We start from the raw sequence: 18,239 nt of genomic DNA on the forward strand, positions 1-18,239 counted from the left end.
GTTTTATTTATTTTTATTTCAGAGGTTTACAACCACAAGTATTGCAACCCAGATACAAAATCTTTGACTGTTTACCATGAATATGTATTATGTCATAATTTTTATCCTTAACCTTTGCAGAATCAGAGTACTGTGCCATCGTATTATCAATGCCACCACCTTCACCAATTTCATCTTGCTGTTTATCTTACTAAGTAGTATCTCTTTGGCTGCTGAGGACCCCATTCAACCAGACTCTTTCCGCAACAAGGTGATGTTACACTCTTGGTAATAGAAAACAGGTAGCAGTAAAAAGTAATATTGTTGAAAAAATAATGTATAGTAACAGAAAATCCACACAGCACGCTACTAGTCCTAGGCTAGAACAGCGGTGCTCATTGTTTTTAGAATGTACCACAAATGTAGGGCACCATGGTCCTGGGAGTTCAACTGTTTAATTCCCTTTAAGGAGACAACCAGCTATAGGAAAAGTATAAGTGCAATAACACATAACTAATTTCTGAGCTTATTTGTTTTGGTTTCTTTGTATGGATTGCATGGGTTGTTACCAACATGTGGTGAACATTTCATGTCAATAGAACCTTTATATTTACCTAGAAAAATTGTGATGTGTTCAATACTTATTTTACCCATTGTATTTAAAGATTGCATTATTCTATCAAACACCAAAAAGCCACTCAGTGAATCCAAATTATAATGCAGTTTCAAACATACACGTTTTTCTCTTAAAACATTTTTTCCAAAGACCTATCTCACTCATTCATATTAAAAGTAGGCTTATTAAAACGTATTAAAACAGAACTCTTCGGCAGGAATCTATATTTTTTATACAAGCTAAATTCCCAAAAAGTTGGGATGTTTTGTAAAATGCACATAAAAACAGAATACAATGATTTGCAAATCTCATAAAACCATATATTTTTCACAAAATGTACCCTTTTAAGAAAAAAAAATAAAGTGATTTTAAAACTGATGGCAGCAACAAGTCTCAAAAAAGTTGGAACAGGGCAACAAACAGATGGCAAAGTAAGATGTACTAACAAGGAAGTGCTGGAAGAACATTTTTAAACTAATTAGGTTAATTGGCAAAATTGACATCCTTTTCTCCCCACAAATAGAGCTTTCTTCTGGTGGTATTTGATCACCTCTGCGGTTTTAATTTTGTGCGCTATAAACAAAAAAAGAGTGTCAATTTTGAAAAAAAAACAATATTTCTTTACTTTTTGCTGTAATAAATATCCCCAAAAATGATATAGAAATTTGTTTTCCTCAGTTTAGGACGATACGCATTCTTCTACATATTTTTGGTTTAAAACAAATTAGCAATAAGCGTTTATTGATTGGTTTGCGAAAAAGTTATAGCGTCTACAAAAGGGGGGATAGTTTTATGGCATTTTTATTAATATTTTTTTTTACTAGTATTGGCGGCGATCAGTGATTTTTATCGTGACTGCGTCATTATGGCGGGCACATCAGACACTTTTGGTGCTATTTTGGACCATTCACATTCATACAGTGATCAGTGCTATAAAAATGCATTGATTACTGTGTAAATGTGACTGGCAGTGAATGGGTTAACCAGTAGGGGCGCCCCCTACTGGTTAACCCATTCACTGCCAGTCACATTTACACAGTAATCAATGCATTTTTATAGCACTGATCACTGTATGAATGTGAATGGTCCAAAATAGCACCAAAAGTGTCTGATGTTAAGTGTGTCCTAGGATGTGTTCTAACTGTAAGGGGGCTGGACTACGTGTGTCATGACACTGATCACTGCTCCTGATCACAGGGAGCTGTAAAGAGTATCCTGTCACTAGGAAGAATGGGGAAATGCTTGTTTACATCAGCATTTTCCCGTTCTTCCACTCCGTGAGATGATCATGGGACTTCCGGCGGACATCGAGTCCGCGGGACCCGCGGTCACACTCATGGAGCTTGCGGTGGGCGTGCGCCCACAATTCCGCTTCTTAAAGTGGACGTACAGGTATGTCCATATGCCCAGCCGTGCCATTCTGCCGACGTATATAGTCCTGCAGCGGTCGGGAAGTGGTTAAAATAGGCATGATTCTGTGATGGACATCACTGCTTGGGCTCAGGAATACTTCCAAAAATCACTCTGTGAACACTGTGCCATCCAAAAATACAAATTAATCCTCTATAATGCAAAGAAGAAGCCATATCTGTGCATGATCCAGAAAGCTGCCATCTTCTCTGGGCCAAATCTCATTTAAATGGTCTGTTTAAAGTGGAAAACTGTTCAATGGCCAGATGAATTACTGTATTTATTGGCGTATAACACTCACTTTTTACCCTGAAAATAGAGGGTAAACTGTGCCTGCATGTTATCTGCAAGGGGCTGTGAAAAGTTTTTTTTCCTGAAACATCCCTCTTAAAGTTAGGGTGCGTGTTATATGCCTGTGCGAGTTATACGCCAATAAATACAGTAAATTCTTTTTGGCAACCATAATCAAAAATGGGGGGGAGGGAGAGGTAATAAACCTCGGGACATTAAGGGTGTTAGGTGTAGAGATTAAGATTCATGTATACAACATATAAAATGGAAAGGTTTTATTACAAAGATAAAAAACATGAGAACAAATTTACATCCATATCAAAAATTGCTTGTTCTATAAAGGCACAATTAACAGACACTACCACTCTCAACATGTTTCGCTCAGCATAGCTTCCTCAGGAAATTCCGGTGTTGCATTTTTTATTATGCTATAGACAACAAATAGATTGGAATGAATGCTCATGTTGATTTAAGTTAACATATACAGATGTGAAACAAATATATTGGCATAAATTAAATATGCAGAAGTTTAGAAAATAGTATACAAAATAATGATTGTAGGGCATAAGGAATGTATGGATACAAGGGAAGATATGAACCTTACCAAAGCTGTTATGAGTCAGTATATAACTTGAAATTTAGATAAAAAATATAAGTTCCATGTGTGCATAGGACATTCCATTAATTGTAAAATTCCTCCAGTGTGCTATCCAGCAAAGGTAATTATCCAAGGGAGTTCATATTAAACAGGAACAGGAAAAAAAAAGTATGTATGTGTACCACAAGATAGAACTACAAGTACAACAGACTGGTCTAAGAGCTGTGGCTCCCAAAACAAAACCTTAAAAAATAAATAAGGTATAATCATTGTGAGGAAAATCCCATCAATCAGAAAATCAGAGCAGTATCTGTTTAAAATAAACAGAAGATCCAGTATCTGTATATAGAAATAAACAGACTTACCAGCATATAGAGAACAAAATGGGTAGGAAGAACCGGTGAGAGATGTTGCCTCTCCCTCCCACTGAATGTCTTGGACCTTTCCAACTTTGCAGGGTAATCCCAGTGTTTGGGCCTTTACCCAACAAGTAACTAACGAAATTCGTAAAACCAAATGGAAGGAATTATCCCAATCCAATTTAACGCCAGCACAAAAAGAGATGTTAACCTCCCTGCAACAAGATATGCGCATGATTATAAAACCTTCAGATAAAGGAGGCAATTTGGTTATAATGGAAAACCACCAATATGAGTCAATGGTTGTTAGCAGGGTTTTTTTTCTCAAACAATAGGTGCTGGAACTCAACCACAACCCCCCCAATATCGCCCCCCCCCCCCCCACACACACACCTCACGAACAGTAGAAGGGTCTTTAAGGGGCATTAAATACCAGAATTGCATTACATACAGAGTGCAGAGTTCAGGAGGATTGCACACGGAGTGCAGAGCTGTCACTTGTAGACACAGAAACCGGACTTCTGTGTTTACAAGTGATTATGGTAAGCAGGCACCAAAGGGTCTGAGCCAGAGGTGGTGGAACTGAGTTCCACCAGGTTCCACCTGAAAAAAAGCCCTGGTTGTAAGACTACTACAGAATCGGGAATGGTATAAAAAAGTACCGGAAAGCCATGTAAATTACATTCTGATCCACTACAGACAATTACCGTATTTATCGGGGTATTGTGGACCCGCATTCCTGTAAAAAAAAACATTTTAGTACTTAGAGTTTTGATGTCTTGCGCGGCGTCCATCGGCGGCCTCGTCGGATCCGGCGTCCGTCTGCAGCTTCGGTGGTGTCCTCCTTGTCGGGTCCGGCGTCCGTCTGCGGCTTCGGTGGTGTCCTCCCGGCTTCTCCCGCACTGTCTCCCCGTCGAATCGCCGCTTCCCGCGCTCAGTTTGAATGCCTGCGCCGACATATACCGACTGCAGTACACATTCGGCCAGGCTCGGCTTTGCTCGTGCTCACACTCTGTGACGTTTATGCGTGAGCACGAGCGAAGCCGAGCCTGTCCGAATGTAGCCGAGTGTACTGCACTCGGTATATGTGGGCGCAGGCATTCAAACTGAGCGCGGTAAGCGGGTATCGGCGTATATCGCACACCCACGATTTTCCCCTTATTTTAAGGGGAAAAAGTGTGCGGTATACGCCGATAAATACGGTAATCAGTTCAGCCTACTATCAGGGACTCGTAAACAAAAAAACATGTGAATTTCTCAATGTTCCAGCTCCCAGAACTCCAACTCTGTACGCCCTGCCTAAAATCCACAAAAATCCAACCAACCCACCAGGACGTCCCATAGTTTCGGGGAACGGCTGCCTCACTGAAACTGCCAGTGAACTGTTGATGACTTCCTGAGACCCCACGTCGAGGGCCTGTTGTCTTATTTGCAAGACACCAGCGATCTCCTCAGAACTCTTGATGGTATCACAGTTCCTGAGGGATCCTGGCTGGTAGCCCTTGACGTTGAGGCCCTCTACAACTCCATTCCTCATGATTTGGGTGTTGGGGTTGTGGAAGGCTTCCTTTTTGAAAACGATGAGGTGCCCAAAGCCTTCAATAGGTTCATTTTAGACTTACTTTGGTTTATTTTAAGCAACAACATTTTTTTATTTGGATGCGCCCACTACTTCCAGATACAGGTGGTAGCTATTGGAAAAAATGTGCTTCCTTATATGCAAACCTGTATCTGGGGGGGGGGGGGGGGGGGTGAGAGCGAGGTCTCTTTTTTATAGGTTAGGATGAAGGAAAAAAGCTGGGACAGCCGCACTCCAAAAAAACTCCTCCTTTAATTAAAAATCACAAAATACATGCCACAGCAAAAAACAGCACAACAAAAGAAAAGCTGACGTTTCGCACTTTGCCTTAGTGCTTCTTCATAGCTATGAAGAAGCACTAAGGCATAGTGCGAAACGTCAGCTTTTCTTTTGTTGTGCTGTTTTTTGCTGTGGCATGTATTTTGTGATTTTTAATTAAAGGAGGAGTTTTTTTGGAGTGCGGCTGTCCCAGCTTTTTTCCTTCATCCTAACCTGCATTTTGATTGCACTGCCTGCACCCTTGGCTCGGACCACAGGAATCAGATTACCTGGTTCTCTTTGAGCGGTTACCCACTCTCTCGTCTCTTTTTTATAGATGACATGCAAATATTCTTTGAACAGATACCTATTTGGAGGCGCTTCATAGATTACATATTTTTCATTTGGACAGGAAGCAAACATGATTTGCTTGCTTTCTTTGAGAGTCTTGGGCAAAACCGGTACAACTTAAAATTCACCATGGAAATCAGTCAGCAAAAATTTTCATTTTTAGATGTCCAGATCTTTATCAATCCTGAGGGTGTTATTGGGTCCACACTCTTCCGCAAGCCCTCTGCGGGAAATTCCCTTCTACGAGCCACTAGTTCCCATCCTGCTTCTCTGATAGCAGAGGCTATAGTAATAAATGTCTCAACAAAGCTAAAAATCAAGACAGATCTAATTGAATTCATGGCCACAAAGTCCCTAAAGCAAACATGGGGTCGGGATGATCACCTGGTTCTCAGGTCAGCACCACCAAGAACCAGAGGCAGACACAGATGCAGTTGAAACTGTTGAGGTTGAAGTTCTGCTTTAATCTAACAATGCATAGAGATTTTTTCAAAAGAAACCAAAATGCGCACCCCAAACTTTGAACATAAAGGACAGTCACCGAATATATCTGTGCCCAAGTGTCAAACTGAATTGGGGTAGGATCATGCCCCATATGGTCACGCCAAAGCAAGATCGTTATTATTTGAATTAGTTCCTCCATAGCATACAGAATGTTATGTTTCAAGCTGCAACATTGGGTTAAATATATGCTTTAAAACATTCTGATTCTGAAAAATAACAAACATGTTTTATTAATCTTTGGGTATATAATGATTTTTTAGTAATTACATCTGGCTCTTTGCTGCAGTCATTAAATGTACACCCTTGAAGTAAACTACCGCATATACTCAAGTATAAGCCAAGTTTTTCAGCACATTTTTTATACTCGCGTCAATGAGTTTTCCCAGTTGTTTGTGGTAAAATTAGGTGCCTCGGCTTATATTCGGGTCGGCTTATACTCGCCTATTATACATATAAGAGCCTATAAACTATCTATATACCAAAAGCATTTAGGCTTATGTCAAAGTATTCAGATTTTGCAGCTTACATTTATTTAGTTTTTTTGCTTATGTTTCAGGTTCTTTCCAAGCTTGATATTGTTTTCACAGCGATTTTCACAACTGAAATTGTTCTTAAGGTAAATGCTACTAAATGTTATAACTTAAAGCATCATTAAACCCAAAAACATAAATTTATTAAATCGAAACTCACTAATTTTTGGATGTGGTGACTGCATTTCTTTTTTATGCTTTTTTTCCCTTTTATTTTCACCTGGTGATCCAGCCACGTAAGTCTGTTATTTTTCAACTTACCTTAACAGACCAAGCTGTCCAGACAAAGCAGCAGTTACATTATTGAGAAAAAACATTAAACATCAATAGGGGTGATTACAATGGTCAGCTTTTTTTCAATTATTTAAATCCTTTATCCCAAAAGAGAAAAAACTGTTGTAGTATGTACTAAAAAAGTGTTCGGTAGAGTTCAGCTTTAATTTGTTAGTTGAGTCCAACTAAATCTGCTAGCCTATCACTACCCCCTCCCCAGACTGACAATGCTGCTTTCCAAAGGTGCCTGCCTTACTACTTCTTGCAGAATGCAAACACCCTAAGACAGGAAGTGTGTTACTGGCAGGATCATCAGGTGAAATAAAGAAAAGGCCTAAAAACGAAAACAAACAAAGCCATCACATTTAAGGACTGGTAAGCTGCAATCAATATTTTACAGTTTAATTTGGGTTTAATACCACTTTAATTTTTCCCTTATTTTTATGTCTCCTCTCAGATGACAACATATGGTGCCTTCCTACACAAAGGATCCTTCTGCAGAAATTCTTTTAATATTTTGGACCTTTTGGTGGTTGGAGTTTCCCTCATTTCAATGGGCATTGAGTGAGCACTACTACATATTTTACTTCCTCATTACAAAATATAATGCCGAAGGGTTATCATCAGCATTTTAAATCAACAAAGATTGCAATAAAAAAATGTGTGATCAGGGCAGTTAAAAATTTATTACAAGAGACACATTGCTGAGGACATTAAAAAAAATCCCTAGATTGTTTTCAAAAACATTCATTGCAAAAAGTCTAGATCAGAACATATTGACCCAATAAAAGATGATCAGGAGAAGTTGGTCATAAGCGACATGGAGAAGGCAACTGTACTAAATACATCCTTCTTTTTATAAGAAAGAAAAGAAGGGGTATAACAAACAGGACAGTAATGTTAATAGCATTGTATTGAATGTACTCAAGAAAGACTAAACAAACCTAATGTGAATAAATCACCAGGACCAGATGGCTTATGCAAGAGAGTTTTTAAGGAACTTTGCCATGTTATAGCCATAGTATTGTCCCTAATTTTTAAGGAGAGCACAGTGACTAGAATGGTGCCAGCTGATTGGCAAAAGGTAAACCAATATTCAAAAAAGAACCGAGATATAAAGTATGTCAAAGAAGGTGCATATAATAGGGCCTAGAATGCACTTCACAGCGCCACAGACATAAACTATCTCTGAGCTTTCGAATTGGTGTCGGTAGAAATGAGTAAACAGACGTAATAAATAAGATAAACAGATATCAAGTAATAAAATGATATAAGTAAGGTAGCAGCTATTTAAAGGCCAAAAATGAGAAAAGACTCATAAAAGCACAAAATCTAAAAAAAAGTATCAAGACGTGGAGCTAAAAATAGTCCAAATGATAAAACAGCGCTGAAATTGGTTAAATGTCCAACTACATATAAAGCATTTGAATGATGACGTTGCAACAGTAAATTCTAAAGTGATGAGTGCTTCTAGTAAATGGTCAGTGATGCATCCTACACCTGCTCCCAATCTTCACCACAAGAAAGACACTCCCCCCTTCGGGGTACAAACTCACCAGAAAGATGAATAATGTGGGCCTTATGCAATATTAAGAACTCTAATGCCCTGTACACACGATCGGTTTGTCTGATGAAAACGGACCGATGGACCGTTTTCATCGGAGGAACCGATCGTGTGTGGGCCCCATCAGTTTTTTTCCTATCGGTGAAAAAAAATAGAACCTGTTTTAAAATTTTCGTATGGTTAAAAAACCGATAGAAAAAAATGATCGTCTGTGGGGAAATCCATCGGTCAAAAATCCACGCATGCTCAGAATCAAGTCGATGCATGCTGGGAAGCGTTGAACTTCAATTTTCTCTGCACGTTGTTGTGTTTTACGTCACCGCGTTGGACACGATCGGATTTTTAACCGATGGTGTGTAGGCAAGACTGATGAAAGTCAGCTTCATCGGATATCAGATGAAAAAATTCATCGGTTCGTTTTCATCAGATGAACCGATCGTGTGTACAGGGCATCACTCTCACTTGAACATCCGTCAGCAATAGCAGGGGCAGCATGGGTTAAGCTCCATAAGAGTACATAAAACACAAGAAAGCACTTTTTGGCAGAGTTTTGTGTGTAAAATCAGGTCTCCATCTCCTGATTGTGTGATCACAGTTGGATGCCGAACACCTGTCTGTTGTCACATGGGAGCTTGTCCAGCCTGAGGAGAGGATCCTCTCCCAAATGAACATTTGTACCCCGAAGGGGAGAGTGCCTCACTTGTGGTGAAGATTGGGGGCAAGTGTCCGATGCATCACTGACCATTTACTAGAAGCACTCATCACTTTAGAATTTACTGTTGCAACGTCATCATTTAAATGCTTTATATGTAGTTGGACATTTAACCAATTTCAGCGCTGTTTTATCATATGGACTATTTTTTGCTCCAGGTCTTGATACTTTTTTAGAGATATAAAGTATATCTGGAAACTACAGACTAGTTAGCCTAACATCAGTAGTATGTAAACTAACTATTGGAAGGAATGATAAGGGATCGTATCCAAGAATTTGCTGATGAAAATAGTATCATTAATAGTAACCATATGATAAAACAGAAAGAATTGTGCTTAGTGCAAAAAAAAATCGATTGTGCCTAAAGCTGCACCATTTACATGATGACATCAAATTCTATACACAAAATATAAGTGAGCATACAGACAAAAAAAATCACCATAGAAGTAAAGTCCACTATGCCTCAAATAATTTAAATAAAAGTAAAAGTCAGTTCAAGCAAATGTTAGATATAGGATTCCAGCCTTCCATCAGCAGGATGCACGATTCTTGTAAAACAAACGTGCCCTTGTGCCCTCCACCCCACACATAAGGCTCTTACCAGACTGTGTTGATCCTCAATCACAGAGATCAACAAAGCATGTTGTAAATAAAATGATTCCCGCTTTTGACAATGAAGCACCAGCATAGACACCATTCCTAAACTTCCGGATGCCTCCAGTAATTGTCAACGTGGCTGGGTAACCCCATGCAGGATATTATACAAAGGAACAAAGGCCACACATAGCATAACTAAGTATTGCACATTTATTTTAAAAAGACAAATACAGGTATTCACAATTTTAAAAAGCAGATCAGGCGTGGTGGCAGGCATGATGACATCACAAGTTAAGCCCCACCCTACGCGTTTCATGTCAATACGCATTGTCAGGGGACTTTACTTCTATAGTGATGTTTTTATCTATATGCGCACTTATAGTTTGTGTATAACCAGCATGAATTTATGAAAGACCGCTCCTGCCAAACCCACCTTTTGACATTCTATAAGGAGGTAAGTTGTACTTTGAATGGAAGAAGGCCAGTGCATCTCGATTTTGCTAAGGCATTTTATACAGTACCTTATAAGCACTTAATGTACAAATGAAGGTCTTGGCATTGATGATGTGGTATGTACCTGGATAGAAAACTGGTGTTCCAGGGGGTGGTGATTAATTGCATATTTTTGAATGGTCTGGAGTTGTGAGTGGTGTACCCCAGGGCTCTGTCTTAGGACCAATTGTGTTTAACTTGTTTATTAACAGTATAGAGATTGGAATAAAATAGTTCAATCTCAGTGTTTACCGACAATATAAAACTAACCAGGGCAATAACTTCACAACAGGATATATAAACTTTACAAAAGGACCTCTACAATATAGAGCGGTGGGCAGCTATATGGCAGATGAGGTTCAATATTGGCAAATGTAAGGTAATAGGAGAGAACCTGTGGGGGAACCCAGGATGGAAAAGGAACTGGGGGTCCTAGTAGACTCAGCCACATAATGTGATGCCAGGCTACAGAAAGCACAGCTAGCAGACTATTAGCATGCTTTAGACCCCTTTCACACTGGAGGCGTTTTTCAGGCGGTTTAGCACTAAAAATAGCATCTGTAAAGCGCCTGAAAAATGCCTCATCTGAAATCCCAGTGTGAAAACCAAAGTGCTTTCACACTTGAGCGCTGCGCTTGCAGGACATCAAAAAAAAGGCCTGGAAGCAGCTTCTTTGAGGCGCTTTAGAAGCAATGTATACACCGCTCTTAAAGCGCCCCTGCCCAATAAAATCAATGGGCAGCGGCGCCGAAGCACCTGCAAAACGACGGTAAAGCGCCGCTAAAACTAGGCCGAGGCCCGGGTGCTGTCAGTGTGAAAGGGCCCTTAAAAAGGGTATTAACGTTACATAGTAACAAGAGCAGAAAAACACACAGGATGCGAAGGTCATCGTTAACCCTGTTGGCGACATAAACAATTCAGCCCTAATGGTTAAAGGGTCACTAAAGGATTTTTTTTTTTTTTTTAGCTAAATAGCTTCCTTTACCTTACTGCAGTCCTGGTTTCATGTCCTCATAGTTCGTTTTTGCTCTGATGTTGCTGTAATTCTGCTCTGTTCTGGACACTTCCTGGTTGTCTGTTTCCTGATCACCACAGTACTGGGAGATTCTAGTTTAGTTTTCCAAACCAATACTGCTCTATGGGTCTGTTCAGCACAGAGGCATCAAATAACATGCAAAAACTAAGCTAGATGCAAAAACGAAACTGAAACTAGGAGGTACATTATATGATTGATTTTTATCTATTTTTAAGCTAAAAAAAATATATATAATCCTGGAAAGTTCATAAATGAATGAGAGTTCATTAAAAAATGTCTCTTTTAAAAATAAATATGTGCTAGGGGTGGTGAGGCTCCTTCAAGGGCGGATTGAGAGCCCAGTATCTGTAAAAACAAGCCACCTATAGCACAGTATGGTTTATTAGATAAAATCATGGGTTTAAAAAGGAAGTATTGCACTCACAAATTATCCAGTAAAATAGGCATGAGTGTCAGCACGAGGGAACCCAGGAGTGGATCCGTGTCAGCCACAGCAGTAGAGGCCAGGAGTCAGGGAAACACCAGCTTGTATGCTTGGTGACAGGGGAAGTCTACAGCTGTCAAAACTCACTTTAGCCTAGGGATAATCCGGCAGAATAAACCATACTGCACTATAGGTGGCTTGGCGCTTCTCTATTACTCCCCTTGCTTTGTATTTACTTTACAAAACTCTGGTTTGGCCACATTGAGTACACCATCCAGTTCTAGTCGCCAATCCTCAGGAAGGACGTCCTTGAACTGAAGAGTCCAGAGAAGGACAAAAAAGATAATAAGGGGGCTGCTCTCTATTTTCTTGCTGGGTTTCCCAGCAGAGTGTTTCCTGCTGAGAAAACCGGTTGTCTGTATGCTTACCTATCCCAGGTAAACCCGAGCATGCTCGATAACAGTTCGACGCATGCGCGATATCATACAAGTTTAGTGTGAGGTATAGCAAGATGGCGGCGACGGCATCGAATGTGATGAGCGCCAGCTCGTTGTAGTCGATGACGTTACCGCGTTCTTGCAATTCAAAGAAACAGAGGTTCTTTTGAATGGCCGTCTGCATGCACGGCAAGCTTGCCAGGAATCCCATTAGGAAAACCAAGGTTTTTACCTGACGAGATTTCCGCCCGTGTGTACAGGGCCTTAGAGTGATAAGGATTTGGGACTCCTTTCCACAGTTGGTGGTGTCAGTGCGGAGTGTAGATAAATAAAAAAAAACTTGTAGATGTGTTTCTTAGCAAACGTAATGTACAAGGCTATGCAAAATGGTAGTGACACATGCGCTTACACACGCTCAGGTTTAACTGGAAGGACGGTTGTCTTTATTCCACCTTATGAATTATGTTACTCTGGTGGAGATTTACTAAAAAATCTGGTGCATCAGCTTCTAACTTCAGTTTGTTCCATTAAAGTGGTTGCAAAGCCTTAAGGTTTTTCACCATTCTATGCATTAAGAGGAAAAACCTTCTCTGCTGCAGCTCCACCCCCCTAGACCCCTCCTTTTTTTTACCTGAGCCCGATCCAGCGATGTACACAAGTACACTGTCGCTCTCCTCATTGGACAGATTGATAGCAGCGGGAGCCTTTGGCAAAAGCTGTGACACCGAAGCTGGGCCAGGAAAAATCCTGCTGTCTGTGTCAATGGACACAGCAGCGGGACTCCAGATTGAGCCCGCGCAGGTGCCCCCATGGAAAGCAGCTTTTCTGTGGGGGCATCCAATGAAGAGGAGGAGTGCTGGTGGCGGACCCCAAAAGAGAAGGATCGGGGCTGCTCTGTGCAAAACCATTGCAGAGAGTAGGTAAGTATGGACATGTTTAAAAAGAAATCAAAGGTTTACAATCACTTTAAGCTTTGACAATAAAACCTGGAAGCTGGTTTCTGTGCAGAGCTACCAGATTTTGCGCACTCCAGTTTTAGTAAATCTCCACCAGAGTTTCGTACAGTTATACTTGTATTAGTTACAAGTTCGTAAATATGAATAAAGACAACTGTCCTTCCAGTTAAACCTGAGTGAGTGTGTGTGCATGCGCTTGTGTCACTACCATTTTCCATACATCACGTTTTAAAAAAAACACATATACAAGTTTTTTTATATCATCTAATCTCCTCGCTGACACCACCAGCTGTGGAAAGGAGTCCCAAATCCTTACCACTCTAACAGTAAAGTACCCCTACACAGTTTAAGATTGAACCACTTCTCATCAAACTTCATTGTGTGGCTGTGTGTCTTCTCCAAAATATTTTTTTCCCAATGCAACCATTTAAAGATTTGTATATATCCTCTTAAGTGCCCCTTCTTCAGAGAAAATGCATTCCTTGTTTGTAGTGGTTCCTCATAATTGAGGTCCTCTACCTCCCTTATTAGTTTTCATTTCAAGGACATCCTTCCTGAGGATTGGTGACCAGAAATGGATGGAGTACTCAAGATGTAGCCAAACTCCTATGTAACTATCTTCCCCTATGTAACTATACGTAACTATGCATTTTGTAAAACATGGTAGTGAATAATGCAGTTTTACTGCATCATTTCAAAAAAATTAAATATGTTAGCTGCCTGGTTACCAACTTTAACATTACTACCTGATTGGTGAGTTTATTTTCAAACCTATTAATGTATCTCAGTGTTTTCCAAGCAATGCATTATGATTTTAAGTCAACTATTGGGGTCTGTTTATCAATTTTTTTTATCAAGATTCACACATTTTTCAATGGAATGATTGGTGGAAAATGTATTAATCCTGGGGGAAAGTTGTGTGAATGGTAAATACATTGGAAAATGGAACCCCTTGGTATTACTTTTAGACTGCTATACTGAGTTTAATTTGGCAACCAGGACTAAGTATTGCTTAAAAAAGTCAAAAGTACCCCTGTGGGTACACATAGCTCATGTTGAGACAGCTTCAAGAACAACAAAGTTTAATACTAAGATACAATAACTATTGGTACGAATCTGTGTCAACACTTCTATCTTTTCTTATTAACAATATCTTGCTTTCCTGATTTTTCTGTATAAAAGATCCAGCGCTATCTCTGTAGTGAAGATTCTCAGGGTATTGAGAGTATTGCGTCCCCTCCGTGCCATTAATCGTGCAAAAGGACTTAAGGCAAGTAAAGCATGGCAACCACTGTTTTGTTGATCAGTGATCAATATTTGTAGACAAATGAGCAGCCTATACATGAATGTTTTACACTCACTCCATAATCCTGTGTAGACTTTTTTTTTATTCAAATATGCATAATGTTGCTATTATGTTGTTATAAAAGTTCTCATACCTTTTCAGTTACTAGCACAACTCATAGGTAATGAGCCACTAAGGCCGCGTACACACGGTCGGTCCAAACCGATGAAAACAGACTGAAGGACCTTTTCATCGGTCCAAACCAATCGTGTGTGGGCCCCATGGGTCAGTTATCCTTCGGTCCAAAATTTTAGAACTTGCTTTAAAATTGAACCGATGGACACCTAACAGATAGTTTAAAACCAATGGTTAGTATGCAAAAGCATCCGTTAAAAACCCACGCATGCTCAGAATCAAGTCGACGCATGCTTGGAAGCATTGAACTTCATTTTTCTCTGCACGTCGTTGTGTTTTACGTCACCGCGTTGGACTCAATCGTTTTTTTAACTGATGGTGTGTAGGCACATCAGTCCATCAGTCAGCTTCATCGGTTAACCGATGACAACAGTCCTTCAGACCGTTCTCATCGGATGGACTGATCGTGTGTACGCGGCCTCAGACGTCCTTTTGACACCGGTTCCCAGCGTGCACCATTCATTTTAGTTTAGTGCTTTAGCAAGGTTGCAATTAAAAAATTTACAAACTTCTCATAAAAGGTATGGGTGTCAATATTTATAAATCACAACAACTTTTTAGGACTCGGTATTAAAGAGTACTTCTATTCAAAGGTTTGTATTGTTTCATATTTTTTAACTCTTTTTTCTTATTACAGCATGTGGTCCAGTGCCTATTTGTTGCCATTAAAACCATTGGAAATATTGTCCTGGTCACGACACTTCTGCAGTTTATGTTTTCTTGCATTGGTGTACAGCTGTTCAAGGTAAAAAGTAAGGAAATAAATTACAATAGATAATATATGCCTAATTGTGCAGTGATGATTGCATACTGTGGTCTAAGGTCTGTTAAAAAGTCTTTGTTTTCCATAAATATATTTTACATATGTAAAAATAATAATAATTTTAGCAGTTTAGGTGATTATAGTAAATACTGTATGTCTTATTTGATATTAATATTTCTTTAACCCCAAAAAAATTATAATATCTCCATCTACTATGACTCTGTATGCCACAGTATCAATATACAGTATCTCACAAAAATTAGTACACCCCTCACATTTTGGTAAATATTTTATTACATCTTCTCATGTGACAACACTGAAGAAATTACACTATCCTACAATGTAAACTAGTGAATGTACAGCTTGTATAACAGTGTATATTTGCTGTACCCTCAAATCAACTCAACACACAGCCATTAGTGTCTAACCGCTGGCAACAAAAGTGAGTACACCCCTAAGTGAAAATGCCCAAATTGGAGCCAAAGTGTCAATATTTTGTGTGGCCACCTTTATTTTCCAGAACTGCCTTAACGCTCTTGGGCATGGAGTTCACCAGAGCTTCACAGGTTGCCACTGGAGTTCTCTTCCACTCCTCCATCATGACATCACGGAGCCGGTGGATGTTAGAGACCTTGTGCTCCTCCACCTTCCATTTGAGGGTGCCCCACAGACAGGGCTGGACTGGGACATCAATTTGTCCCTGGACTTCATCCAGACCGCCCCACTTTAATTCAATAAAAAGGCTGCCCCCATCCCCCTGAAAAATCACGCCCACCAAAAGGCCTCTACATCCATTATTGTATATCATGAGAGGGTGAGAGAGAGAGAGAGAGAGAGAGAGAGAGAGAGAGAGAGAGGGTGAGTGTAAGAAAAAGAGAGTAAGTGTAAAAGAGAGGGGGTGAGTGTAGGACCCCTTTTTACACTGAGGCTTTTTTTAGGCGCTTTTGGGCTAAAAATAGCGCCTGTAAAGCGACTGAAAAACGCTTCCGCTGCAGTCCCAGTGTGAAAGCCTGAGTGCTTTCACACTGGGGCGCTGCCAGGGCGTTACAAAAAGTCCTCCAAGCAGCATCTCTGTTTTAAAAAAACGGCCCACTGAGCCATCGGCCCACCGGGAAACTCCCTGTAGTCCCTATGGCCAGTCCATCCCTGCCCACAGATGCTTAATAGGGTTTAGGTGTGGAGACATGCTTAGCCAGTCCATCACCTTTACCCTCAGCTTCTTTAGCAAGGCAGTAGTCACCTTGGAGGTGTGTTTGGGGTTGTGATCATGTTGGAATACTGCCCTGTGGCCCAGTGTCTGAAGGGAAGAGATCATGCGCTGCTTCAGTATGTCACAGTACATGTTGGCATTCATGGTTCCCTCAATGAACTGTAGCTCCCCAGTGTCGGCAGCACTCATGCAGCCCCAGACCATGACACTCCCACCCTATGCTTGACTGTAGGCAAGACACACTTGTCTTTGTACTCTTCACCTGGTTGCTGCCACACACGCTTGACACCATCTGAACCAAATAAGTTTGGTCTCATCAGACCACAGGACATCCAGTAATCCATGTCCTTAGTCTGCTTATCTTTAGCAAACTGTTTGCAGGCTTTCTTGTGCATCATCTTTAGAAGAGGCTTGCTTCTGGGATGCAGACCAATTTGATGCAGTGTGTGGCGTATGGTCTGAGCACTGACAGGCTGACCGCCTACCTCTTCAACCTCTACAGCAATGCTGGCAGCACTCATACGTTTATTTCCCAAAGACAACCTCTGGATATGACGCTGAGCATGTGCGCTCAACTTCTTTGGTCGACCATGGCAAGGCCTGTTCTGAGTGCAACCTGTCCTGGTAAACCACTCTTTGGTCTTGGCCATCGTACTGCAGCTCAGTTTCAGGGTGGGTCTTGGCCTAGGGCATCTTTATGCAGAGCAACAATTATTTTTTTCAGATTCTCAGAGAGTTTTTTGCCATGAGGTGCCATGTTGAACTTCCTGTGAGAGAGTGAGAGCGATAACACCAAATTTAACACACCTGCTCCCCATTCACACCTGAGACTTTGTAACACTAACAAGTCACATGACACCATAGAGGGAAAATGGCTAAATGGGCCCAATTAGGACATTTTTACTTTGGGTAGTACTCACTTTTGTTGTCAGAGGTTTAGACATTAATGGCTGTGTGTTGAGTTATTTTGAAGGGGACAGCAAATGTACACTGTTATACAAGCTGTACACTCACTACTTTACATTGTAGCAAAGTGTAATTTCTTCAGTGTTGTCACATGAAAAGATATAATAAAATATTCACAAAAATGTGAGGGGTGTACTCACTTTTGTGAGATCCTGTACAGTTGATGTAACAGTTTAAAAATTGTGTAGATATACCAATAGGCCTATTCTTCCTCAAATGTACATAAAATCAACACAAGTTGAATTTCTGTAATTTTTCAGGGTAAATTCTACAGCTGCACTGATACAACTAAAATCACGGCGGAAGAATGCAAGTAGGTTAATCAGCAATAGTCATTAATTGTCATATGTCATCATTCCCTGCATCCATTTCTGATATCCAATATCATCCCTGTTTTCCTACAAATATGTTTCTTTTAACAGGGGGTATTTTTTTGTGGCAAAGGATGGAAATCCAGCTCATATGGAAGCAGTACCCAGAATTTGGTCACATAGCGACTTCCATTTTGATAACGTCCTTTCTGGCATGATGTCTCTTTTTACCATTTCCACCTTTGAGGGCTGGCCACAGTAAGTATAAGCCAGCTAACATTCAATATTATTCAAACCTTTGTTTTTTTCTAATATAGAAATTGTCATTTTATTAACAGGGACATTAACATTTGTAGCGCCCCCTTACTTTCAGTATGGGCACTACGCTAAAGTTAGTGGGGAATGGGAGAGTTACCTTGCTCCAATTCACTATTTGTTTAAATTTTGGGACTTCTGTCATTCCAGAAATGTTCACTGGGTCAGTCTGTGGTCCAGGGATGCAATGTCATCCCTGGCCAGCAGTTGGCGCCAGAGGGGTTCTGG

The 18,239-nt window shown here is 40.4% G+C and overlaps 1 protein-coding gene across 2 annotated transcripts in view; it reads left to right on the top strand.

The window, feature by feature from the left end:
* CACNA1S (calcium voltage-gated channel subunit alpha1 S) overlaps positions 1-18,239 on the top strand; it is a 214,629-nt gene that overhangs the window by 130,620 nt on the left and 65,770 nt on the right. For both annotated transcript variants that reach the window (XM_040337734.1, XM_040337735.1), the window contains exons 19-25: positions 121-250; positions 6,502-6,561; positions 7,206-7,312; positions 14,149-14,236; positions 15,084-15,191; positions 17,646-17,698; positions 17,808-17,954. In XM_040337734.1, the coding sequence (XP_040193668.1) occupies positions 121-250; positions 6,502-6,561; positions 7,206-7,312; positions 14,149-14,236; positions 15,084-15,191; positions 17,646-17,698; positions 17,808-17,954 (693 nt within the window). The remainder of the gene's footprint in view (positions 1-120; positions 251-6,501; positions 6,562-7,205; positions 7,313-14,148; positions 14,237-15,083; positions 15,192-17,645; positions 17,699-17,807; positions 17,955-18,239) is intronic.

This window comes from Rana temporaria, chromosome 2 (assembly GCF_905171775.1).
Source record: "Rana temporaria chromosome 2, aRanTem1.1, whole genome shotgun sequence".
Classification (NCBI taxonomy): domain Eukaryota; kingdom Metazoa; phylum Chordata; class Amphibia; order Anura; family Ranidae; genus Rana; species Rana temporaria.